Genomic DNA, 27,746 nt, shown 5'->3' on the forward strand with positions numbered 1-27,746 from the left:
ATTCTCCCCTACTGTGGGGTCTTGTTCTGTGGGGCAGGGGGCTGTGTTTGGGGGAACACCCATGCCATCTGCCTCCTCTACCCCCAGTTCTTACTCTTCCAGCCTGGACCTTGCAAGGTCCACATTCCTTCCCAAAGCTGAGGGCTGGCCCCAGAACCTGGGCTGCACACACATACCCTGCCCAGATGGTCTCCCAGTGTTGGATGGGAGAAGGGAGGTCCCCTCTGCTTTTGGCTTTTTGACTCGTACTAGGACTTAAGGTTACATAGGCGGGCTTGGAGAAGAGAGGGGAGGAGGAAAAAGAAAACACAGACTCCCTAGTAGTCCCAAGAATTGAGTTAGGGGTACAACATCCCTGCCTCTCCCTCTTCCTCCTCTTCCCTCTTATGTAAGAGCAGCTGGTGCTTGCACCTTGTGAACTGGCCAGTAGGGTACATCCCAGTGAGTTCAAGGAAGAAGTGTGGGGGACCCTGACCATCCTTCGGGTCTCTGGGGTCTTCTGAGGTGTAAGATGGCATTGAAAGGAGGGCCCTGTCTTGGCTATAGGAGTCAGATGCAGGAGCCACAGGAAGTGATTAAAAGTCTAGGGCCTGGTCAGCTTTGCTGCGACCAATTTAACAGAAGCACCCTTTCCTGTAACATGAGCTTACAGCAGCCCCAGAGGCTGGATAAGTGCTGTGGGGTTATAAGAAGGCTTTTGTGGGATGATGCCCTGTGTTGACCCAATAACAATCCCCTGGCACTGCCTCCATCTTGGCTGGGCTACAGAGGCTGGCAGAGGCTACATGAACACTAAAACCAAACTCACAAGCCCTCCAATGATAGGATCAGCCTCATGTCTCCATGGGCTTGCTGCTCCTTAGATACCAGTGTGGGCACTTGAACTCATGCACACAGCCACCCGCTCCTGGAGAGTGTGACACATTGCTTGGATATTTGTGGGGAGCCCTTGACCTAAGCCCAACTTGTCTCTCCAAGGTAGAAAAAGGTGAGCAGGGAGCTTGTGGGAGAACATTAAGGAACGGGACTGCCTCAAACCCCAAACAGGTCATGTGAGAATCATTCTTAAGTCCTTTATTAATGGTCTTCCTAAAAGAAAGAAAATGGAAATTGGGAGAAAGCTGAAAGTACAACCAACAAAAGAAGTCCTTTTCTCCTTCAGCAAGAAAACAAATTTTGAACCGTCTATAACCTTGGCTAAAAAACCGAGATTTGCAAACCCAGATAAACATCTGAGCCACTCCTAGCTGGGTTCCTCTTCTGAGGCCCCAGTGGGCTGGAGGAGAGAAGCAGGTTCCCCCATCCCACATTAACTTGAGGGAGGCACCCAATGGGTATTTCCTGTGGGAAACTGACTTCCTGGTCGGCTGAGCAGTGGTTTCTGGGGCCCTCTAGGATCCCCTAGGCATCTTGGAGGGTAACAAAATACCAGGGGGCACAGAGAGACTCGTGGGCTTTCTGGGATCTGCTGAGATTATTTCCAAGCTGTTCAGGCACTTGGGCTGGCTAGAGGGCAGCGCCTGCTCCACAGGCCATCCGGAAGCAGTCTAGAAATCCTTCCATGAGAACCCCCCCTGGGGGAGATTCCCAGTCTCCTTTGAAGCAAAGGGCACAGAGGCTTTCCCGGATGACTTTGCCTTATAGTAGCTGGGGCACTTGAAGGCTTCCAGGTTCCGGTGGGCACTCATGATAATCCGGCTATGAGGAAATACCACATGAGCTGTGGGATTACAGCACACACACACACGCGCACACACACAGGCAGAGTCAGGACCAGGAGGACTGAGATGATTCCAGCCCAACTTCAGAAACTAGTCATTCTGCTAGGTGTATATTCTGAAGGCTAGTGCTTTCTGGGAGCCCCTGGCGGGAAGCCTAGGTTCCTGTCTTGCTGCTACACTGGATTCTCCATCCTCTTTAGACCCTAGCACCCATCCTCTGTGCCTGTCCCCCATGGATCCAGGCCCAGCTCTTACTTCAGGTTGGAGAGCTCAATGACTAGGCCTCGTACAGTGTCTGTGGCGTCCTCCAAGCTGGTGGCTTCATAGGCCTTAATTCCCATGCAGGTCCTGGTGGGAAAGGAGGGAAGACATATTTGACTTCACTGGCAGCTGCGCCAAACTGCAGCTGGGCCTCATGTGTCATCTCCAGATACTCAAGCTGCCCTGCTCCAGCTAGCCACATCCTTTCCAGATATGAAGCCACCAGAGGCAGATCCCTGATGGCCAACTCTGTTGGCTCTCCTGCCAAAAGCACACCCAGAGTGCTGCCACTCTCCCCTGGACAGATCCCACAGCCACACACCTCCTCCACCCCGTTCCCAGCCCCTGCCTCTATAGCTTGTCCCCCCACACAGCATGGGGTTGCTGAGAAAATGAAACCTGGCCCGCCAACCCCCACACACAGCCCCACACGAACTGCTGGCACCTCTAGACCCCATCTCCTCCCTCTCTTCCTTTTCCCTCTACTCCAGCCACATTTAATTCCATTCCCCTCAGCATTTCCTAGGACTCTAGAATGTTCTTTGCCAATTATTACCCTCCTTGGATGGGGTAACAAGTGCTTCTGTTTTCTCCACAAGACTTTCTAATTTCCTTGTTTCTTACCCCCAAACTCACTAGAACAAAGCTGCATGCTTTGTCCCAGCTCCCATAACAGTTTCCGGAAGACCAGGGGCTGCATGGGGTTAACATTCATGGAAGAAGTGGCCACATCTCATGTGTGCAGCCTTTGTACATGGGCAGGGCCCACCCATCTGGCCTCAGATCAGTGGCTCCCCTAAAGTCTCCCACATCCCAGGCTAGGAGTATCCTCTTGAGCTGTCACTGCAGGAACTCCAGCTCTCTGCCTGCCTCAGATGCACCTTTACGCCTGGCTGGCTTTAGCCTCTTGAGTGTCTCAGCCATGGGCCACTGACCAGCCCCAGGACTTGCTCTGTGGATTTCCAGATGTCCATGTGGGGTCACACCAGCCCAGTTAGGCCACCAGCAATTCAGACCCAGATGTCTCTCCTCTTTGTTCAAATAGTGCAGTCACTTTGACTAAACTGCTTCTGATTTCTGCAGTGTGTGTGTATGTGTGACATCAAGTGGAACAAGAGCTATGAGTTACAGATGTGACAAGGGCAGGAGTGGGCAAAATGCTTCCTCACCCTGAGGAACAGGAAGAGACAAATGACCCAGGGATGTATCCCTAACCCTGCTCCATACCCACCAGACAGAAACAGAAACTTGGCCATAAATAATTGGTAAGTTGCCATCCCTGTATAGAGGTCACATGGGGTGGGGAGGTAGTAGGAGAGGACAGCGCCCAGGGCTAGTGTTTGGCAAGGTAGGTAAGAGGACTTGGAAGGAGGTGAGAGCCTCTAGGAGTGGGGACAAGGCCCCCCACTCCCCAGGATGGAGGGATAGCACACCTGGTGTCTACAGAAAGGAGAGGAGGGCCAAGCAGTAAGTTAGGAGACAGGACAGGTATGAGACACTGAGGGCCCACCAAGGCTACATCTGGGGCATCCCCCCTCAAAAGAGATCGGAGGAAGCTCTGGAGAGCCCCTTTCTAGAAAACACACACATGATGGGCCTCCCTGGTGGTGCAAGGGGTTACGTGTTAGTGCTATCAAGCTATTGGTAGCCTCTGCAGCACAAGTTTAACCCCCAGCCACATGGCGCAGACCTCTCCTATCTCACCCACTGTTCCCCTCGGCAGTGTATTTCAGTGGATCTGCCTGTTCTGCTCCCTACTCCTCTGGTGAATCCTCTTGCCCCCATCCCCCATACCTCTGGCCTACCCCAGTCCTTGTATGCATAAATAAAAATAAATCTTAAAAAAACACACACACACATGAATTCAAATAACTTGTGTAACTGGGGCGCCAACCAGTATTCCTGGGTAGAGATGCTGGTTTGGGTGTAGCATGGTGGTCACTCACTCTGTACTTGGCAGGGACCAGGGGACATGTGTAATTTGAAAGACAGGGCTTGGTTTCCTTACTGGATTGAGGAAAGCAAGGCCCAGACAGGGAGATCCAGGGTCCCCTTCATCACTACCCTTGTGGGTAAAATGGAGCTCATAGATCAGGGGTGAGGGAGAATTCAGGGCCTACTGGGGAGAGATAAGGGAGAACTGGGAGGCTGCTCTGTCCCTCCCAGGGACAGACGGAGGCCTCCCACTGAGGGAAGGGTCCTGGGGCAGCCTCGTACCCAGCCTACCTCTGCTGAGTCTCATCAAGGGAGCCTCCATCAACAGATGGGCTGGCACTGGGCCAGTGAGGACCCACAGGTAACAGCTGAAAAGAGAACACACGTGTGAACAGCCTAGCTGGGCAAACCCGACACAATAAAGGAAAAGTCAAGCAGGGGATGGCACATTTTACTTCAGTCACACCAGAGTCATGGAGGCCAGAACTCTTGCAGAGGAAAGACGGTATGGCGGAGGGGCACCATGATGACTAGACCTGTGGGCCACTAGCCTGGTGCTCTAGCCTTCCTCCCTCAGGAGAGAACTGACCCAGGGTCCTCTCCCAGCCTATACCTTCTGACAGGCTGATCTGTTCTATGCCAGTGGGTGGCTCTGGTGCCAAATACTCTGTCCTGAACAACTGAGGTAGGCTATTGTCTGCTGCTTATCATGTAATATCTACAAGGGTACACAGAAGACCCTGAATGGTGGCAACTGGGGCAAGGTGGGCATCTGGGACAAGGGGAGGAAGTCAGCCAAATATGCTGTGTTTCATGTCAGGAAAAGATTTTGCAAACATATTGGGAGGGAAAAATTCATAATAGGGGAGAATATTATTGATAGATAACCTTGATAACTTTAGGTTTTTACATGTCAACAGTGGCTTAATTTCTGTGGAAAATGTCAAGTTCAATCACAGAGAATACATGTGTCCCTTCAAAGAGGCTGCAGTATAGTAACCAGGCCAGGGCTTCTGGGCCTCTTCTGAGGATACCAAAGTCTCAGAGTGGGGAGAGTATTTCTGAATGGAGACGCCCTAAATAGGGTAGGGGATGTGGTGACAGGCTTGAGCTACCTGAAAAGGATCCCTGAATCCAAAGGAACAGGCACGAAGGCTGCCTGCAGCCCAGGAGTTGGGATGATTCTGTCCCAAGAGACACTTTACAGTGTCTGAAAACATTTCTGGTCATGGGAATGCTGGTGGAATCTGGTAGGGAGAGGCCAGTGATGCTGCTTAACAACCTAGAGTACATGGGGCCCTACCTTAGAGAGTACTCTGACCCTAAATGCCAGCTGGTTGAAACCTAGCTATAGACAATATAGTATCTCCCACGCATCTGATCAACTTTCATGTAAGCAACTCTCACAAAGAATCTGATGCACATATTCATCCAACTCAGTATATTGTTCTTGGCCACGGAGGAATATTCTCTCTCTCAAAAGCTACCACCACTCCCACCAGGGTTATGTAACTGTCTGAGACAGCAAGGCCATCTTCCCACTGAATGTGCTGGAGGCCCACTCCTGAAGGCCTAAGAGGGACCAGGGGGAATAAGTTTCTTACATGATGCTCATTATGCTGTCTTGTACAATGACCTGGTCCCTCACTGCTGCTGGCCTCTGAGAGCCTCCAGATTGCCACTCCTAAACCTCCCGAGCAGTGCTCATGGCTGTGCCTTAGTGAGGCAGAGGGTCTGCTGGTGGGAAGCTGCTGCTGCCGCTCTCTCCATCTACCTGCATTCTACTCCCAGTGTCCCTGCTCACGCAGTGTTCCAGCAGGGGCATCTAGAACCTTCCCATGGGAACTTGTTCATGCCTGCATTGCCCTGACTTGTTCAGGAACACCCAGTATCAAAATGAAATTTGTCTGGGCATTGGCAGCCAGTCAGAGCAGTGCCTCCTCCCCTGACAGGCCTGGCGAGTCTGACCACTTGGCTGGCTGGCCCTCACACTGCTGATTCCTGAATTCCTGGGTGTTTCCAAAGTGTACCTGCTGGTGGTCTTTCCAAAAGGGCTCATTCCTTTGCTTGCTGGATTCCACCAAACCTCCCAATGAATCCCCAGCCTTCTCCCTTAGCCACTGCCCAAGAAGCCAGAGACTGGGGACAATTTATGTGAGGGGTTTGCATTTTTTGAGGGTTGAGGCTCTAATTACAAAATTTCAGCTTGTCCAGTACCTCTCCTAGGAGATGATCATCTGAATGATCCATCCACACTGTGACTTGCTTTCCCAGATCTTGCTCATTCAGTGACAAAGAAGTGAGTGGCTGGAGGAGCCAGCCTATATCCTTCCTGCGCAGGAAGGATATAGGTGCACAGTGTGGATTGAAAATGACTCCTGGGCCATGCTTTGGGAAAGCAGCGCTGCGGCATCCACATTCACCCAACCCAGCTTTGCGTGCACAGGTACAACAGCTGGTTTTCTGCAAGTATGGGTACTTTGGGGCTGTGTAGACTAAGTGCTGGGATGACAGGGTTTAAGATGCTCAGTGGAGAGACAGGTGAGGACGGTGCTTCCAAAATACCTTATGGGACAGTAACCATGCCTGGCATGGAGCAGTACTTCATAAATATGCACTGAGTGTGCTTTAAAAATCGCCTCAACAGGGAGAGCAAAAAACACAGGTCAACATATATGAAGCAAGTGAAGTTCCCAGTTCCAGAATGGGGTGGCTGAGGTGCAGCTGTAGAGTGAGTCTGACCTTGGTCTCCTCCCCTCCAGCTGTGTCACCTAACCTCCTTCAGCCTCTTGGCTGCACCCAGTGTGTGGAAAGAGAACCGCCTACCTTAAGGGGTGTAACTGCAGAGCACTGCACCTAGGCGCAGGTCTGCCAGCAGCCAGGGTGGTGGTACTTCCCCAGGGGGCAGGGCTGGGCAGGGTCAGACCTGCCTCACAGGTGAGCAGTCAGGGAGGCTCTCACACTGCTTGTTGGGGGGCAGATGTCAGAAGGAAGCAAAAATCCAACAGAAAAAGAAACCTCCATTCCTATGTTTGAAAAAGAATCATAGCAGGGCCCTGGAATGACTCTAAGGAGGGGCAAAGGCTCTTTCTAGTTGAGGAGATGAAGTTCCATCTTCCAGGCCCAGCTTAAGGTCATAAGGTCACTCTTCCAGGTCCAAAGGTACCCTTGGGAATCTGCAGCCAAGGCTGGGTAAAGAAGGATAAAGGGAGTGGGTACACCCAAGGGTGCTGGTCAGATTGGGGAGGCTACTATACATTTTGCTTGGGCAGACAAATTATGTCCCGGGGCTACCTGGGACTCTTCAGCTCCCACTCAGGTAGGCCCCACAGAAAGGCAAGTCTGACCTCTCTAGAAAATCACTAACCTTCCTATAAAAGCTTTGAATCAGACCCCTAGACTCGTCTGAACATATCGCCACATGCCCCATCTTCCTGCCACTGGGCAATTTGGGAGCAGGTTCAAAATAGTTAGGCAGGGCCTCTCTGGTGGCGCAAGGGGTTAAGACGCAACCTATGAACTATCCGCAGCCACTGCAGCACAAGTTTGATTCCCGGCCAGCCAGGGAGCTACCCACATGGCGCAGCAGACCTCTCCTGACTTGCACGCTGTTCCCCTCAGCAGTGTACTTCAGTCAATCTGCCTGTTCTGTTCCCCACTCTGTCTCTGGTGGGTTCTCTCACTCCTGCCCCCTCATACCTCTGGCCTGTACCCCAGTTCTTGTAGGCATTAATAAATAAATCTTACCAAAAAAAGTAGTTAGGCACTGGCCCAGCCCAAGTTGGGCTGTCACTAGGAAATGCTCTTACCTGTTCAGGTGGGGCTTCAAAGTCAGGGGCTTCCAGGGCTTCCCATATCTGGCTATCTGGCAGGAAGTCGAATTCCAGGGCTGGGGACGCCCCCCAGGCAGTCTGGTCTGTAGAGTCTGGAGGGTGTTTGGGCCGGCCTGCAGAGGCATCTGGGCTGCCCTGAAGGGTGCTAGTCTGCTGAGGACCACTCACTACTTCTCTGTGCACTGGCAAGGTGGAGGCTTGAAGGGGCAAACTGAGCCCCTTGAGGTCTTGTTCATGGCTCTGGATACTTAACTTGGCTGGCTTTTCAGTAGAGGGCTGCAACAGCATACCTCCCAGTCCCTCTTCATCCAGGCCTGACACTTGTGTCTGATCAGCATCTGGGTCCATTTCTGAAGCTGGAGGGTTGGTATGTTCTGCACCTACTGTGGGCTCTTGGATCCCCTGAACCTGAGCCAGGGTAACTTCAGGGCCCTTGGGGATATCACTAGGGGGCTCAATTCCCCTCCCTGATTCCCCTCTATCTCCTGTGGTCTTCCCAGTGAGAGGAATGCAGCTGAGCAGGGCCTCACTGTGCCCTCCATCAGGGGTCCTGGCTTTGGCCTGCCCATCTGGGCCAGCCACCTCCAGAGCTCTCTGTTCGAACTCAGCGGGGTCTGTGCTCACATCTGTGATGGCAACAATCCCGAGGGAGGAGCATGTTGTGTTGCTGAAGTTCTGTTCTGCTTCCCTGCCACTTCTGCTAGGTAGCTGCATGTCATTAGGGAGGCCCTGTGCTACAGATCTGGGTTCTCCTTCCTCCTGGGGTCCTTCACGTAGGTCAGCCCTGGCTCCCTGCAGGATTTCTCCCTTCTGGGGGGATCCTTGCTCAGGCTTCTCTTCAGCATCAATGTTTGACAGGTGCACTTTATAGCTGTGACCACCCGGAACCCAAGCGCTCTCTTTGCTTCTACCATCTGGTGTGTTGTTCCCTGGCTCTAATAGTTGGTTCTGGCTGATCCTCTCTGAGACAGAGGGCACTGTCTCTCTTTCTAGAGAGATGTCAGGGGAGACCTTGGGCTGAGAATCCCTGCTGCTGGGCACCAGTGTCTCAGAGCTTTGGTCACTATGCTGGGGATGGATATTATCTGCCTGGGGCTGGTCTCCTGGCTCCCTGGCCTCCTGGACAATGGGCCTGGAGTGTGGCTGGCTTCCTGCCTGCTGGGCATTGGGCTCTGGCTGTGTTTCCTGTAGAGAGAAAAATACTCATTCTTGGGTATTCATTCTAGCTATTATTGCCCCTGAACAAAGTGTCAGACACCAAGGCATATAGGGTTCAGTACCAGTGCAGAATGGAGCATTGTGCTAGGGGTTGGAGGGAGAACTTGAAGCACAGAAAACCCCACTTCTCCCAGCAATACCAGCTACCTGCAGGTAAAAGAGTAAGAATTGAGGGGGCATGTGCATTGCACCAATGTTAGTTGCCTGAAGTGGACCACAGGTTACAGTTAGGCAAGATGTTACCACTAGGGGAAGTCAAGGGAGCACACAGGGACCTCAATGTGCTGTTTTGGTTTGTTTGTTTCTTTTTTTAAGATTTATTTTTATTTATTTATACAAGCAAAAACTAGGGTGTTGGTCAGAGGTATGGGGAGTGAAAGGATTCACTAGAGACAAACTGGGGAGCAGATCAGGCAGACTGACTAAAATACACTGCTGAGGAGAGCAGCAGGTGAGACAGGAAAGGTCTGCTGCGCCATGTGGGTTAGCTCCCTGACCAGGGATTGAACTCAGGCTGTAGTGGCTGGTATTAGCTTGATAGTACTGAGACTTTAACCCCTGTGCCACCAGGGAGGCCCGCTTTTGTTTAATTGTGGTAAAATATATATAACATAAGTTGACCGTTTTTAAGCATCCAGTTCGGTGGTCTAAGGCATTTACATTGTTGTACAGCTGTTGCCTCCATCCATCTCTAGAAACTTTTCTTCCATCTTGCACAGTTAAAACTGTTTCCACTAAGCAACTCCCTTCTCCCACAGACTCTGGTAACCTCCATTACATTTTTGGTAGAAATCTGACAGCTCTAGGGACTGCATATAATTGGGATCATGTGTATTTGTTGCTTTGTGCTTGGCTTATTACATTTGGCATAGTGACCCTTAGATTCATTCATGTTGTATCAGGATTTCCTTTTCAAGGCTCAAAAATATTCTACTCTATGAATACATTCACATGTTAATTAACAACAGGGATATACTTTGAGTAATTCATTGTTAGGAAATTTCACCATTGTACAAACATTATCGAGTGTAATTATACAAGCCTATATGGTACAGCCTACTACTTACTACACACTAGGCTATATGGTACAGCCTATCAAGACAACTATCAGGACCACTATATGTGGTCCTTCCTTGACTGAGACATTGTCAAGCGACATATGACCATATGCTATGTTTTGTTTATTCATTTCTCTCTCCTTGGAAATGCGTTACTTCTATCTTTAGCTATTGAGAATAATGCCACTATGAACATGGGGGTACAAATATCTGTTCCTGCATATGCATATACCACATTTTGTTTATTCATCTGTCTGTAGGCACTTGAGTCTATATCATTTTGCAATTTTCTATGAGTTTATCCTTATTTCAAGATAAAAAGTTACAAAAGAGAGAGGGAAATGAAATGTCCATAATGAAATGTCCATAAAGCAGCTTGGGGAGAGGAGACCTCAATTGGGACCCAGATGGAGCACAATACCTAGGTTAGATGGGAGTCCCATTCTTCCAGGTGCTCAGGTCTAAACCTTTTTAGTTGCTATAACCCAGATCTGTCCGACTGAAGATACCTGGCATCTCTGGGCCACCTTCCATGTGACATAACCAACAGCATGGCCTGAGCGTCCCCCTCAAAATCTCTCTGTATCAACCAACATCAACTCCCTCCTTGAAGTCATTCAGGCCCCACATGCAGCGTCAACCTATCACCACTCTCTTCTCTCACACTCACCATCAGCTCACCCTTTAAAATGAACTGTAAATAAGTCATTTCAATACTAGAGACTGAGTCCTGTGCCTTTAGGCACCCACAGACAACAGCTGTGCTCCACTTCTTTCACACAATTGTCAGTGCTGAGGGGAGACATCTCCTCCAAGTTATTTCTTTACACCCACCAGGTCTGACCTTTCTAGGAGAGGGTCCACACTGCAAATGTTAGACCACTGAAGGGCAAGGCAAGTCGATGTGGCTTTAGTGAAGCCACTGGCAACTACCCAGCTCAGCGATACCAATGATGGCAAGATTATTGATTCTCTTTTTTCAATTAAACATTTTGTGAGGTCATTGTATTTTCATACATAGTTGTAAGCAATGATGGAGAAAGACCTCTTATGCCAGCTGCCCCAAAGGTAATACCTTGCAGAACTGAGTGTGTAATGTGCAATCACAACCAGGATGCTGACATCAATCAGATTTACTGACCTTATTTGGCTCTCTTGTGTACATGTACTTGTTGGCGTGTGTGCATTATGTTGTGGAAGGGTATCTTTTTAGTGGAGACTGTGTATCCACACCCATATCTAGGAAACTGAAGAGCCCCAACACAAGGATCCCTCATATTGCCATTTGTGGCCTCACCCACCTCCCACCCACAACGACCCACTGTTTCCGAACCATGACTACCACCAGTCTCTCCTTCATCCTATAATTCTGCCAATCAATAATTTTGTCAACAGAATCCTACAGTACATGACTCTTGGGGCTGGCTTTTCCCATTCTCATAATGCCCTAGACATCCACCCAGGTAACTGTATGTATCACTAATTACATCCTTTTTTATTTCTGGGTTATGTCCCATGGTATGAAAGGAGCACAATTTGTTTAACCATTCACCCACTAAAGGAGATCTTGGAGGTCACTAACACAGCTGCTGGGGATGCATATTACTCATATTTTTGGGTGCACGCTACCAGAGACATTGTAACCCCTGGATCTCTTGAAGGTAAGGACAAGAGAACAAGCTGTAAAGTTTCTGAGAAGCAAAGGGGTTCAGGGATAGCATGTGAGTGGACGTTTTACTGAATTTTACCACCCTCATGTATCCTGTGCAAAAGGGCGCTCTGGCCTTGAATGCTTCAGTGTGTGTAAAGCTGTCCTGAGGGTTTTTAACAGGTCTGTGAAAACCTGTGCATCCATATACACCTGTGGTGTCATGCACTGAAAATAGAGAGCTGGGGGGTTAAGTGGTGCAGGTCTAGCTATTGCCAAAGAAAATCAAGGCTGCACGTAGCCGCTGAGGCTGGGCCAAGAGGCTGCGCATCTACAGGGCTCAGCCTGGCCAATTTTAGGTCCTTACCGAGCGAAAGGCCTTACTCATGAGGTCCTCTTCCCTTGTCTCTGTTTGTGTTGCTGTCATTCTGGGTTTTGCATACTGGGGGACAAACCTCCCAACTGAGCTCTGTGAACCAGATGTAACAATAATAAGCATCAGTACAGATAAGTAATGAAGCTGCAGGGGGAAAAAAAAAAACAAGCACACTCCCAAGATCAGCTTCTTTCTTATCTCCCATGTGGCCCTCATCCATAGTCCCCAGCAAATACTCCCACCAGCCTCTGTAGACTGTGAGCAGCTGCTGACAATGAAGAGGCAGCATTCAGTTGAAGGGAGGCAGTGTCCTCTGTATGTACTTGAGGCTACAAATCAGGCTAACCTGGGAAGGAGGTATGGGGACTTGTTCCTTCTCTGGTCGTCTGAGGAGCCTGAAGGGAGCTCCTGCTTCTTCATCAGGGAAGCTGGTGGAGAGAGACAAAATAGAAGAGGAGGTTCTAATGTCCTCCAGGCTGTCAGTGTACATATGTAGTGATACAGAGAATGAAATTCAAAGGAAAAGTAGCGCTAAACATCTCTCCTAAATGGGAGGCTCTGGAATGTCTTTAAAGAAAGGTGGTGTGGAGGGGCCAGCCATGTTCCAGGTAACACCTGTTGGGCAGTGGGTGAAGTCCTGCATCCAGAATCCAAGCACCTGCTCTGATGGCACTTTGCCCATATAATCCCAGAAACAGACTCCTGAAATAAGAACAGGGATTCTCACTGGGACTGATGATACTCCCGTCCTCAACTCTGCAAATTCAAGAGAAGATAAGTTGTTGGTATGAAAGACACTAAAAAAAAAGGGTACATTCATAATTGCCAAAACATGGAAACAACTGAGGTGGCCTTTGGTGGGTAAAGGGATAAATATACTGTGGTACATCCAGATGATAGAACATTATTTAATGCCAAAAGGAATGAGCTATCAAGTCATTAAAATACATGGAGGAAACTTAAAAGCACATTGCTAAGAAGTCATTCTGTAAAAGCTATATGAGTATGATTCCAACTATATGACATTCTGGGAAAGGCAAAATTACGGAGACAGTAAAATATACATGGCAGTCAGGGGTGGGAAAGAGATGGATATGTAATTGTTATTTTTAAGACAATGAAAATACTCTCTGTATGATATTATAATTGTGGATATATGTCATTCTACTTTTATCCAAACCCATAGAATTGACTCACACCAAATTAACAGGATTTTCATAGAGTTTTCTCTTGGCACAATACCAAGAATAAACTCTAGGGTAAATTATGGACTTTGGGTTATAATGATGTGTCAATGTAGGTTCTTCCTTGTAAAAAATGTACCATTCTGGTGAGTGATGGTAATAATGAGGGAGGTTTTGCATGAGCTGGGGCCTGGGGTATATGGAAAATCTCTGTACTTTCCCCTCAATGTTGTAAAGGTAAAACTGCTCTAAAAAAACAAGGACTTTTTATTAAAAAAATGACGAGACAGTTATAGCTAAATACATGTGGATCTGAATATAGTAAAAAAAAAAAGATAAAAATTTAGAACCAAAATTCCCATGATTTCAACTTTGGAAGTAGAGTAGGAAAAAGCATGAAGAAACAGGGACCTTCCTGGTGGCACAAGGGGTTAAGATGCAGCAATATGAAGCTATCCGTAGCCACAGAGCACCAGGGAGGTGACCCACATGGCACAGCAGACCTCTCCTGTCTTGCCCACTGCTCCCCTCAGCAATGTATTTCAATAGATCTGCCGGTTCTGCTCCCCATTCTGTCTCTGGTGAATCCTCTCAGCCCATGCATCTCTGGCGTGCGCCCCAGCTCTTGTATGCATAAATAAATCTTTAAAAAAAAGCATGAAGATACATTAATCGGCTTAAACTATGTCAGTGGAAGTTATGGAGGCAAAATCAGTCTAGAAACTGATAGCAACTCTTTCAAAAATGTTTAATCAGGATGGATTGTTTCGGAGACTTCTGGGATGTATTTCTGTGTATGTGGTATTAATAAGACATTAAAAAAAGAAAAGAATAAGGGCAGGGACCCATTTCTGTAGGTCCTAACTGTCCTTGTGGACTCAGAAAGCAAGGTGGGCAGTAGCCAAGATTCCATCAACCCTCTTGGTCTCTCCACAGTGAGGAACATAGTGACACTGTAATGTCTGGGAGAAGGCTTAAATGTGACATGTGGTACCCTATTTGACCTACACAGACAACAGGGCTGCCTTTAGTCCTAAGACAGCAATGACGAGATGACACACCATATCCATTCATGAAAACAGTTTTGTCAGAATTACATGCCTCAACTTTATATTCAGAAAATTTCCTAGTTCAATCTATGAATTAGACTCTGGCTAGCAGGAATCTCTCTTTCCTAACTCCTGCTAGCTCCCCTTTCTACTTTGCTATAGTTATATGTAGTCTAACACTGTGGAAAGAATAAACTGTTTTTCAGGTCTTTCTTTTCCACCATGCTTAATTACATATTTCTTGCAAAAAAAAAGGGGGTACTGGGAAACTACAGTTGTTAAGAGCACAGGAATCAGATACAACCAGAACCCTGGTGTGCCTTGCATCAATGCAGTGGCCTTGGGTAAGTCATGTGCTAGCCTCAGGGTCCTCACCTGTCAACTGGGGACAGAAAAATATTTTTCAGTGCTCTGAGGAGTCAATGAACTGATATATATGTTTACTATTAGCATGCTGAACATGATGATTGTTCTTCTCTTATTGGCTATTATTTCATAAACAGGACTCTGAATTCCTTCTTGATTAAGAAGAGTTATGGGGGAAAATGAATAAATATGAAACAAAACAATGGAATGTGGGATAAATATGAACTTGCCCAGCCAGCTAGGACATAGCTGTTAAGTGACCTTGAAAATGTCTGGTTTTCGGCAGAAGGCTCCCAGAGGAGCCAGTGGTGAGCTGGGAAGTTCACCCACGCCAAGCCCCTTCTGACCAGCAGTCTGAGCCCAGAGGGGAGTGGGCACCCATGGCCAGGGCAGACTGGGCGCGCGGAAGAGTGTGCCTGTCTCTGAATCGCCATTTTAGAATAGGGACCTTTCTTCAGTAAAGACTGCTTGAGAGAGGTGAGCTGGGAAGTTCACCCACGCCAGGCCCCTTCTGGCCTGCAGTCTGAGCCCAGAGGGGGAGCGGGAACCCACTGCTGGGGCAGACCAGGCGCACAGGGAGTGCGTCCCGCATCGCCATTTTAGAACAGGGACATTTCTACAGTAAAGACTGCCTGAAACCAGCAGAAGGCTCCCGGAGGAACCAGGGGTGAGCTAGGAAGTTCGCTCACGCCAGACCCCTTCTGGCCTGCAATCCGAGCCCAGAGGGGGAGTGGGAACCCACCGCTGGGGCAGACCAGGCGTGCAGGGGAGCGTGTCCCCGCATCGGCATTTTAGAACAGGGACCTTTCTTCAGTAAAGACTGCTTGAAAGTGACAGATGGCTCCCGGAGGAGCCAGAGGGGAGCGGAGAAGTTCACCCAAGATGCCGGCCAGTCCAAGCAACCTAGTGTCCCTATGCATATGGCAAATTAGAAAACAGACAGTAGGGAGTAGAAGAACCACACACAACCCAGCAACTCCTCAGGAAAAAAGCACACCACAAAAAGAAAACCACCCCCCAGATTGCAATGACAGTAACTTGGAAGAACTTCTGAGCCTTCCAGAAAGAGAATTTAAAATTGCCATGATTAAAAAACTGACAGAAGTCATAAAGGAAAACAATGATAAGGGGAAAATAATCAAAGATCAGAAGAATGAAATTGAGTCCCTAAAGAAGGAAGTAAAAGAAATGCAAGAGATCAAAGAATTAATGGAGGCACAAAAGAACTCTGGGAAAAGCAATGAAAGCAGAATAGATGAAATGGAAGAATGAATAAGTACTCTTGAGGACACAGAAATAAAAAGAACCAAAACAGAAAAGGAAAGAGAAGTATGAAGGAAAAAGACTGAAGAAAGACTTCGGGAAATATCTGACTCCATGAGGAAAGGAAATATAAGAGTTATAGGAATACCAGAGGGAGAGGAGAGAGATGTAGGAACAGAGAAAATATTTAAGGAGATAATTGAAGAGAACTTCCCAAACGTGAAGAAGGAGCTGAAAATTGATATACAAGAAGCAAGAAGAACATCAAACTTCCACGACAAAAGAAAAAATACAGCAAGACACATAATAGTAAAGCTCCCAAGAATCCAGGACAAGGAAAAAATAATGAAGCTGACAAGAGGGAAGAAACAGATAACATTCAAAGGAAAATCAATCAGGCTGACATCAGACTTCTTGGAAGAAATACTACGGGCAAGGAGAGAGTGGAGGGACATAGTCAACAGACTCCAAGAAAACAGATGCCAACCAAGAATACTCTATCCCGCAAAGCTCTCCTTCCTCTATGAAGAAAGAATAAGGACCTACCCAGACAAACAGAAACTCTGGAATTTCATTACAGCTAAACCCCCACTCCAAAAAATACTACAAGGAGTCCTAAAGCCAGAACCTCAGAGGGACGAATAACAACGAAAGAAGGCCAAAAAAAAAAAAAAAGTTACTAAGGGCCTCCCTGGTGGCGCAGCGGTTGAGCGCTGGGTTGCGAAGCTGCCCGCAGCCTCTGCAGCGCCGGTTCAATCCCCGGCTGCTCCCCGGCCACCGGAGGAGGGTCCCACATGGCGCGCAGACCTCTCCTGCCGCCCGCTGCTCCCTGCTCTGGCTCTGGTGAATTCTCTCACCCTCCCGCGCTTCTGACTGTACCCAGTGCTTGTATAAATAAAAATAAAATAAATAAATAAATAACAAATAAATAAATAAAAATAAAATAAAATAAAATCAGGAATAGCTGGTTAAAAAAAAGTTATTAAAACAGTAAATAAATAAAATCAAAGGAAAGACAAACACAATGGCAAACACAGATGCTAACATATCAATATTAACTCTAAATGTAAATGGACTAAACTCTTCAATAAAAAGACAGAGTCGCAGGCTGGATTAAAAAACAAAACCCAACCTTTTGCTGTCTCCAGGAAACACATTTAGCTACAAAAGATAAAAATAGACTCGAAGTTAAAGGATGGAAAACAATCCTACAAGCAAATGGGACCAAAAAAGAAAGCAGGAACAGCTATACTTATATCAGATAAAACAGATTTCAAACTCAAAAAGATAAAAAGAGACCTCAACAGTCACTACATTTTGATCAAGGGGACAATACTTCAAGAAGAAATAACACTCATTAACATACATTCACCAAACGAAGGAGCACCCAAATATATCATACAATTATTGTCATCTCTGAAAACAGACATCAGAGAAAACACATACGTAGTGGGAGACTTCAACACACCACTATCAACAATGGATAGATCAACGAGACAAAAAATAAGTAAAGACACTAAAGCTCTAAATAAGGATCTAGAGAGCTTGGGCTTAACAGACATCTATAGAACACTAAACCCCAAAAAAACGGAGTACACATTTTTCTCAAGCGCACATGGATCATTCTCCAGGATCAATCACATACTGGGACACAAGACAAACATCAACAGATACACCAAGATTGAAATCATACCAACCATCTTTTCTGACCATGAAGGCATCAAACTAGAAATAAACCATAAAAAGAAGGCAAGGAACTCTCCTACCTCATGGAGATTGAAAACCACACTACTGGAAGACCACTGGACTAATGAGGAGATCAAAGAAGAAATTAAAAAATTCTTTGAATTGAATGACAAAGAGGACACCAATTTCCTAAATGTATGGGATGTAGCAAAAGCAGTAATAAGAGGAAAATATATAGCAATAGAGGCTCACATCAAGAAACAAGAAAGAACTCAAAGAAACAACCTAATCTCGAAGCTCAAAGATCTAGAAAAAGAACAACAACAAAAAAAACCCCAAAACCAGTAGAAGAAAAGAAATAATAAAAACCAAAGCAGAAATAAATTAAATTGAAACTGAAAAAACAATCCAAAAGATCAATGAAACCAAGAGCTGGTTCTTCGAAAAAATCAATAAAATAGACAAACCCCTAGCCAGGCTCACAAAGGAAAAAAGGGAGAAAGCACAAATAAACAGGATCATAAATGAAAGAGGAGAAATCACAACCGACACAGCAGAAATCAAAAGAATAATCAGTAACTACTATGAACAGTTACATGGAAACAAGTTCAACAATCTAGAGGAGATGGACAAATTCCTACAACTCTACAATCACCCAAAGCTAGATAAAGAAGAAATAGAACACCTAAACAGACCAATTAGAACAAATAGAACACCTAAACAGACCACAGCAAAATTGAAATGGTAATCAAAAACCTCCCCAAAAACAAAAGCCCAGGACCTGATGGATTTACAAATGAATTCTACCAAACATTCAGAGACGAATTAGTGCCTATCCTTCAAAAACTCTTCCAAAAAATTGAGAAGGAAGGGACAATACCAAACACGTTCTATGAAGCCAACATTACACTAATACCAAAACCGAACAAGGACAACACAAAAAAAGAAAACTACAGGCCAATCTCCCTAATGAAAATGGATGCAAAAATCCTTAATAAAATTTTAGCTACCAGAATCCAACAATGTATCCATAAGATAATTCACCACGACCAAGTAGGATTCATTCCAGGGACACAAGGATAGTTCAACATCTGAAAATCAATCAACGTTATCCAACACATCAACAAAAAGAAATATAAAAACCATATGATAATATCAATAGATGCTGAGAAAGCTTTCGACAAAGTGCAACACCCATTCATGACAAAAGCCCTTGAAATTCTTGGGATACAAGGAACATACCTCAACATCATAAAGGCCATATATGACAAGCCAACAGCCAGTATCATTCTCAATGGTGAAAAGCTGAAAGTATTTCCATTAAGATCTGGAACAAGACAAGGATGTCCACTCTCACCACTGCTTTTCAATATAATACTGGAAGTCCTAGCCAGAGCTATAAGACAAGAGAAAGACATACAAGGAATCCAAATAGGAAAAGAAGAAGTCGAACTATCACTATTTGCAGATGATATGATAATATACATAGAGAACCCCAAAAATTCCACAGAAAAACTAATTCAACTTATCAGTCAGTTCAGTAAAGTGGCAGGATACAAAATCAACACGCAAAAGTCAGTAGCCTTCCTATACACAAACAATAAATCTGAAGAAGAAGAAATAAAAAAAAAATCCGTTTTATTATCGAAACAAAAAAAAAATCAAATACTTGGGAATAAATCTAACAAAAGAGGTAAAGGACCTATACAAAGAAAACTATAAAACACTAATAAAAGAAATAGAAGAAGACACAAAGAAATGGAAAGACATCCCCTACTCAAGGATTGGAAGAATAAACATTATTAAAATGGCCATCCTACCAAAAGCAATATACAGATTCAATGCTATTCCAATAAAAATTTCAATGTCATTCTTCAAAGAAATAGAACAATTATTGATGAGATTCATATGGAATCACCAAAAACCCTGAAAAGCCAAAGCTCTCCTGAAAAAAAAAAGAAGGGAATGGAGGCATCACACGCCCAGACTTCAAACTATACTACAAAGCCATAATCATCAAAACTGCATGGTATTGGAACAAGAAAAGACACACAGACCAATGGAATCGAATAGAAAATCCAGAAATAAACCCACAGTTTTATGGTCAACTAATCTTTGACATAGGAGCAAAGAATATGCACTGGAGCAAAGAAAGTTTGTTCAATAAATGGTGCTGGGAAAACTGGGTCGCTACATGCAAAAGAATGAAGCTTGTCCACTACCTCACACCATACACAAAAATCAACTCAACAATGGATTAAAGAACTAGACATAAGACCTGAAACCATAAAATACATAGAAGGAAATATAGGCGAAACACTGTTATATGCACATCAAAGACATCTTTACAGACATATCACCCAAAGCAGTAATAGTGAAGGCAAAGCTAAACAGCTGGGACTACATCAAATTAAAGAGCTTCTGCACAGCAAAAGAGACAATAACAAAAACAAAGAGAAACCCCACAGACTGGGAGAACATTTTTCCACACAACACTAATGATAAAGGACTGATCACAAAAATCTGCAAAGAGCTGATGAGACTCAACAACAACAAAGAAAATAATCCTGTCAAAAAATGGGCAGAAGAGCTAAAAAGAAACTTCTCTGAAAAGGAAATGCAAATGGCCAACGGGCATATGGTAAAATGTTCAACATCACTTGTAATCAGGGAAATGCAAATCAAAACTACCATGAGATACCATCTTACACCAGTGAGAATGGCACATATTAAAAAAACTAGCAACAACAAATGTTGGCGAGGATGTGGAGAAAAAGGAACTCTCCTGCACTGTTGGTGGGAGTGCAAACTGGTCCAACCACTATGGAGAGCTGTGTGGAGATTTCTTGATTTTCTTGACTAAACATAGAGCTTCCATATGATCCAGCAATTCCACTCCTAGGTATTTACCCAAAGGACACAGAAACACCAATTCCAAAGAACACCTGCACCCCTATGTTTATAGCAGCACTATTTACAATAGCTAAGCTTTGGAAACAGCCCAAATGCCCAAAAATAGATGACTGGATCAAGAAGATGTGGTACATATACACCATGGAATATTACTCAGCATTCAAAAATGATAAACACATGCAATTTGCAGCAACATGGATGGCGCTGGAAGGGATCATGCTCAGTGAAATAAGCCAGAAAGAAAAAGAAAAATACCGAATGGTCTCACTCATAGCAGGAATCTAGAAAACTTAAATAAGGGACCAGGAAAAAGAATAACTATAAGAAAGTGAAAATCAAAATCAACAAAAAACTATGAACCAGAGACACTCTATGGAGGGTGGGGGGTGGGGAGGAGAGGGATTAGGGTCAAAATTAGGGTGTTGCAATTGTATGGGGAATATAAAAATTAAAAAAAAGAAAATGTCAGGTTTTCCTTGCCTATGGTTGAAATGCAAATTTCTAGAGTCGAGAGGCATAGGAGGAAAGCTTCAAGAAGCACAATCCCAGGCCCTGAGCCCCTGGTGGGAGGCATGCTTGGCACTGTACTGGTCATGTTGGCCCCCTCCCCTTTTATATTCTGTCCACCGGGCCAGTATGTTATGTTTTATTTCAGGTTATTTTTTTTTTAAAGATTCATTTATTTATACAAGAACTGGGGTACAATCAGAGGCATGGGAGGGTGAGAGAATTCACCAGAGATAGAGCAGGGAGCAGAACAGGCAGACTGAGTGAAGATACTGCTGCGTAGAGCAGCGGGTGAGGCAGGAGAGGTCTGCTGCGCCATGTGGGTTTCTCCCTGGCCAGGAATGGAACTCAGAATGTAGTGGTGATAGCACTGAGACTTAACCCCTACACCACCAGGGAGGCCCAAGCCACCATGTTATGTTTGCTGGAATATTTTGTCCCACTTACCTGGAGGCCACCCCTCCTGGCTCCTCCCAGCGCCAATCTGCAGAGGGAATGGGTCCTGATCTGCCTTCTGTCTCTTCGGGATGATGCAAATGGTCCAGCTCAAAACTCTGAGGGATCCCATCAGACTCTTCCAGCCTTGCATTCTTTGGGGGTTTTGGAGGACGGCTCCCTTCTCCTGATTGAGAGACAAAGAAAGTGGAAGGATACCAGGAGCATTCACCTCTGGGTGCTGCGAGGTAGGCAGGCATACCCAAGGGCAAGAAACCCCTGCTCCGATGGCCACCTGGAGAGCAGGAGAGAGGTTAGAATCACGTGCAGGTAGGATTTAGAAGGCCATGACTCCTCAGTCATAAATCCCAAGACGGCCAGGCCTGATCCAGTTGTCTGTCTCTCTGAGGAAGTGGTTGGAGGTAATTGCTGGCCCCTTCAGGTCACAGCTTAACTTTCCCTGCAAAGGGGATATCCCTGACTTCTCTGCAAAAGATTCCCTTTTAGGCCAAGCTCAGTTTTATTCATGTTACAGCTTTTTGGGAAGTATCCAGTGTATAGGGTTATTTTATGTCTCTCTCCCACTACAACCTGTAAAGAGGGGCCTCACCTGCCTTACTCCTTATTGAGTCTTTTTTTTTTTTTTTTTTAAAGATTTATTTATTTATTTATACATTTATACAAGCACTGGGTACAGTCAGAAGCGCGGGAGGGTGAGAGAATTCACCAGAGCCGGAGAGGGGAACAGAACAGGCAGAGTGACGAAGTACACTGCTGAGGGGAGCAGCGGGCGGCAGGAGAGGTCTGCGCACCATGTGGGACCCTCACCCGGTGGGCGGGAATCGAACCGGTGCTGCAGAGGCTGCAGGCAGCCTCGCAACCCAGCGCTCAACCACTGCACCACAGGGGAGGCCCTCCTTATTGAGTCTTAAAGGGCACATCTGGTGTACTGTAGGTACTCAATAAATACTAGGTAGAGGACGGAATAAACACATGTAGAAAACATTGTATCATGTACCATTAAAGACTAAATTATGTACCACTCTAGTTTTCCATGATGCCCTAAGAACATTCACTTTGGGGAGACAAGATCCCAGAGTGATCAAGTACTAGGAAGCAATGTCTTGGTCTCCTTTTGGCCCCTTCTATCTCTATAATACCTTCCCCATCACTGAAAGCAATTTAGAGCCTAAAAGTACTTATTATTTGTTAATAAAGGAAACCTCCTTACACAGAAAACTGCTCGTAATGGCTGGCTTGTAAGACTCCTCCCAAATCTGAGCCCAATCTAATCACTTATTCAATGAACAAATGCTGAGAGTTGTCTCTAGTGAGTTCCATACCGGGCATTGTCCTGAGAATTTGTGTGTTATGATGCAACTTCAAGGTTGTGTCTCTCTGTATGTTATGCTCATCATATTGGTTGACAAAGGCAAGGCACACAGAGGCCAGGGAATCTGGAATGGGATCTGGGCAGTCCAACTCTGGAGCCAATACACTCAAGTGTCCTTGAGCATTCCTTGAGTGCTGATGTACCTTACTTCTGACAATGAAGAGAACAAACGGGACCCAGGCTGGAACTTCCTGGGGTTCAGTCAAATCCCTTTTGACCTATATTCCCTTTTTTTAAGATTTAAAAAAAAAAAGTCCAATGCTTAATTTGGAAATTAAATATGTATTCAATATTAAAAAAGCTCAATGCTTAATTTGGAAATTAAATATATATTCAATATAAAAAAAAGATTTATTTTATTTTTGGGGCCTCCCTGGTGGCACAAGGGGTTAAGCACCACACTATGAAGCAGTCCGTAGCCTCTGCAGCACAAGTTCGATCCCCCGGCTGGCCAGGGAGCAACCCACATGGCGCAGCAGCCCTCTCCTGTCTCACCCACTGCTCCCCTCAGCAGTGTACTTTGATCAATCTGCCTGTTCTGTTCCCCACTCTGTCTCTGGTGAATCCCCTCACCCCCCCACCCCGCATCTATGGCCTGTACCCCTGCTCTTGTATGCATAAATAAACACATCTTTAAAAAAAAAAAAAGAATGTGAGCAAAATGTGAAAGATGAAAACTAAGGAGAATTTTTTTTTTTTAAATTTTTTTTATAGAGGCATGTTTTCTTTCTTTATTTGTTTGTTTGTTCGTTTGTTTCGTTTATACATGCACTGGGTACAGTCAGAAGCGCGGGAGGGTGAGAGAATTCACCAGAGCCAGAGCGGGGAGCAGAGCAGGCAGAAGGACCGAAGTACACTGCTGAGGGGAGCAGCGGGCGGCAGGAGAGGTCTGCGCGCCATGTGGGACCCTCCTCTGGTGGCCGGGGAGCAGCCGGGAATCGAACCGGCGCCGCAGAGGCTGCGGGCAGCTTCGCAACCCAGCGCTCAACCGCTGCGCCACCGGGGAGGCCCCATAAGGAGAATTTTTTAAAAAAAGATTTATTTTATTTTTTATGAATACAAGCGCTGGGGTATAGGTCAGAGGTGGGAGGGTGTGTGTGAGAGGATTCACCAGAGACAGAGTGGGGAGCAGAATAAGCAGATTTACTGAAATATACTAAGAGGAACATGGAAGATAGGAGAGGTCTCGCCGTATGGTTAGCTCCCTGACTGGTGACTGAACTCAGTCTGTAGTGGTGATAGTGCTGAGACTTAACCCCTAGGCCACCAGGGAGGTCCCTCCTTATCCATCTTGAAGCAAATCCATTATATGCACCCCCATTTCTCAGCGCCAATTGCTTGGTTCCTCCTCAGCCTTATTCTGGACCACACAAATTTGCTGTAATTTCTCCTATTTTGGTCAGGTCTGTCTCCTGTGTGTCCATTTAGAACTTTACTCCCATCTATTTGATACATTCTCTCCGTGAGAAGTTTTCTTTCCCCTGACTTCACCGTGAGGAAGTAAGTCTGGGTACCTTTGGTTTTATCCTGGCCCTGCCTCTTACCTGCACCTCTAGTGCTGACCCCTGAATTGCACCCAGATTAAAGTTCTACAAATGTTTTTTCCACAAACACTTTCCCCTCTGTGATGAGCCAGAAATGGCAAAATACAGCAGCTTCATTTATTAGGTTTCTTTCTTTCTTTCTTTTACATTTTAAAAGGACAGATTTATCAGAAAAGAAGGAACAAAAGGGAGGCAAATCCATAGTCACAGGCAGGCAAGACCCGTGAGGACAGTTGCCCATTTATTGTGTTTTGTAAGGTGCCTAAACACTAGCTTGCTCTGCTGATCCAATGGACATTTGTACTAAATAAAAAGCAATAACACATTAACAGAAGTGAAGACCCTCCCATTTCCTTCCTATGATCTGCCCCACAGGAGTTAATTTTAAGAAATATTAAGGCAGAAACTTATGTTCAACACCAAAGGTCAAAGACAGAGGAAACAGTCTCTTTCACACCTGCCAGAATTGTCTTCCTCTCAAGAGACCCCACCCAGGACACACAAAAACAGCTGTCCTGGGCTAGCCTGGTCCACTAAACTGGGGAGACAGTGCCAAGAGAAGCTCCAATTGACCAACTGTGGGTGGGCCTGGCCATCCCCAGCTTCCTTCCTCAAGGTCAGAGAAATCCCATGCCTCTGAGCAGCCTGTTGATCATATAAACACAAAATGTTTTCAGTTTGTTAATAATTTCTTTCTTGTCCCGTGTTTTGGGAAAAAAATGAGTGCTACTCTAAGTTCATTAAACACTAAGAAGTCATTTCTAAACTGGTAAGAAGTTTAAATTACTTTAGATAATGCAGGGAAATAGAGTTCTAACATATAATATTGGGTACTTTTCTTTTTGAAGGAAATTCTACATGCATATTGATAAGGAAAGATAGTCATGATATACCTGAAGTGTAAAATGTAGAATGCAGGTCAGTATGTGTGATGATTCTATTTTCCCATAGAAGTACTGTATTTGTATAGACAAAGATTGGATGATACAGTGCACTGAAGTTCACTTCCTCTTTTTTTATGCTGTACTACTATATATACGTTTGTGTGTGTGTGTGTGTGTATATATATATATATACATATATATGTATTTATATGTATCATCATCATCCTGTCAGACTTTAAAAATAGGGGGAGCTGGGGAAAAGCAGACAGAATCTTGAATTATTTTCACAACTTTTCTGTAATTCCCAAATTACTTCAAAATGAAGACTTTTTTTCTTTTTACAGCAGCACACATTTACTTGTTATCTGTGGTCCATTCTTGGTGCTTTGCAAATACTAATCCACATGTGAGCTCTAGGGCGCAATTCTCAGATGAGCACTGTTGACATTTGGGGATGGATCACTTTATGCTGTGGAGGCTGTCTTGTGCATTGTAGAATTCTGAGCATCCTAACCTCAACTCATTAAATGCTAGTACCACCTCCCCCCAAAACATACCCATCAGCTGTGAAACCCAAATAATTCTCTAGACATTACTATATATTCTCTGGGAGGCAAATTCCTCCCCCGACCAGGTTGAGAGTCACTGTTTTAAAGGAAACAGTGGGTGCTCTTATTAGGCCCTATTACAGAAGGGGGAAACTGAGGCACAGAGTCATCTGCCATCACAGAATGAGAAGAAATGAAAGGAACCCAGGGCTACAGTGACCACATCTGAGCGGAGAAACCCTATCCTGTCAAAATTTTAATAAGGATGTAAGAAAATGGTACTTCCTTAAAAGCAGAAAGGAACCAGGGTTCTGGTTCTAGACTGAAACACTGAGTCACATACCAGATGGCCTTGTAGCACTTCAAGCTCTGTTCAGAGGTCATCTCTGAGAGAGGGCCTGAAAGCAGCTACACAGCTCCCTGGGGTCTTCCCCTAGGCTGTGAGACTCTTGGAAGAAGCTCCAAAAAGCTTTCACTTTTTGATGAATGCACTTCTTCATAATTTATACTTTACTTTCTAGCATATATTAAGTCTTTGTGCTTTTTCTACAGAGCTTGATGTTCATTTTAGCATTCCTACAATAAATAAGCCTGCATTTCTTCTATAAGCAGATGCAGCAATAAAGAAGAAACAGATGAACATAAATATACCTGAGGTTCGACTCTTCTTCCTCTTACTCATTTTATCCCTCCTTTGAAAAATCTGAAAACAAGCAGATCCCATCATTATAAGCAGTCCCTGGGTACAGGTCTAGTAGCCTTGGCTGATGCACAAGCCATTCCCACCCCTATCTTGGCCCATGGGGCTGTCCTGAGAGGACAGTTGGGTGTCAAGAGGACACCAGGTGGGATTTACAGCTACCTTGGACCACAGTTTGCTAAGTCAACCTCTATGCCACAGGGCACAGGGAGGGAATTGTCCATCTTGTGTCCAGGGTCTGAGAGCAGGGGAGGGGTGTCCTTTGTGGAAAACCATGGAGACCTCAACTCTAGTCCCTAAGTTGGGGTAGGCTGTGTGAAGCCCCTCCCGTCCAGGCTGGAGTCTCTAGGGTCCTTCCAGGAACATCCAGGACTTTCCAGGGAACACCTGGGGACCTTCAAAGGAGTAACCTTCGGGGAGATGCCTGGGGCCCTGACGGGGCAGGAGTCACTGCCAATTCCTTCCAGCTTTGGGGGCCAAATAAGCCAAAACCGACCTGAGTCAGAGAAGTTGTCGAGATTCCTCTGTCCTTATCAGGAACTAGGTAGATCTACCTGGATCTGTTGGGGGTCAAGTCAGCTAAATTATTTGCGTGAAAATTCTTTGAGAAAATAAAAGGTTAAAATTGGCCCTGACAGAGAACGGGCAGGGGTGGAAATTGGAGCTGAAGGACTGAGGCCTGAGCGCTGTGGACCCGGGTTCCGGTGCCACATTAACACTACGGCCACCTAAAAATGAGGCCTTCCTAGATCGAGTCCGCCAGGCAGTCGCGGGACGACGAGAAGCAGACAGCAGGCCGCGCCCATCACACCTGCACACGCTCCGCCTCTTTCTCCGCGCACTAAGCGTGACGCCAGCACCGCCTCTCAAACACGCACAAACTCCGCCTCTTTCGCTGGTAGCCCGCGGCACGGCCCACTTACCCCTCAGCGCGCATGCGTGCTCGCGCGCTGCTTGCCGGGAGTTGTAGTTTCAGTGTGGCAGGTTCGGCAAGTCGAGTGACCGCGCTCCTGGCAGCGGCGCAGGAGGGCCAAGGCGGAAGTGGGGCGGCTACCTGGTGAGGCCCGGTGCGCTGGGTGGGTATTAGTGGGACTCAAACGAGAGGAGCCTGGCTCAGAAAGCGCGCGTGCGCGGCGATAGGCCACGGGGGCGTGGGGTGGGTGGGGGTAGGAGGCAGGGCAAGGCCGGGCGAGAGGCCAGTGATCCGGACATCCAGCCTGGAAA

General features: G+C 46.0%; 1 protein-coding gene across 1 annotated transcript; it reads right to left on the minus strand.

The window, feature by feature from the left end:
• Positions 1 to 1,547: 1,547 nt before the first annotated feature.
• Positions 1,548 to 26,504, minus strand: BRME1 (break repair meiotic recombinase recruitment factor 1; the record flags this gene model as incomplete). Its single annotated transcript, XM_084249978.1, has 7 exons — positions 1,548 to 1,698; positions 1,977 to 2,069; positions 4,209 to 4,285; positions 7,727 to 8,935; positions 12,042 to 12,315; positions 21,466 to 21,640; positions 26,474 to 26,504. 7 exons carry the CDS (start codon positions 26,502 to 26,504, stop codon positions 1,548 to 1,550), a joined length of 2,010 nt encoding a protein of 669 aa, XP_084106104.1.
• Positions 26,505 to 27,746: the final 1,242 nt, after the last annotated feature.

This window comes from Talpa europaea, assembly GCF_964194135.1.
Source record: "Talpa europaea genome assembly, chromosome: 12".
NCBI classification, from domain to species: domain Eukaryota; kingdom Metazoa; phylum Chordata; class Mammalia; order Eulipotyphla; family Talpidae; genus Talpa; species Talpa europaea.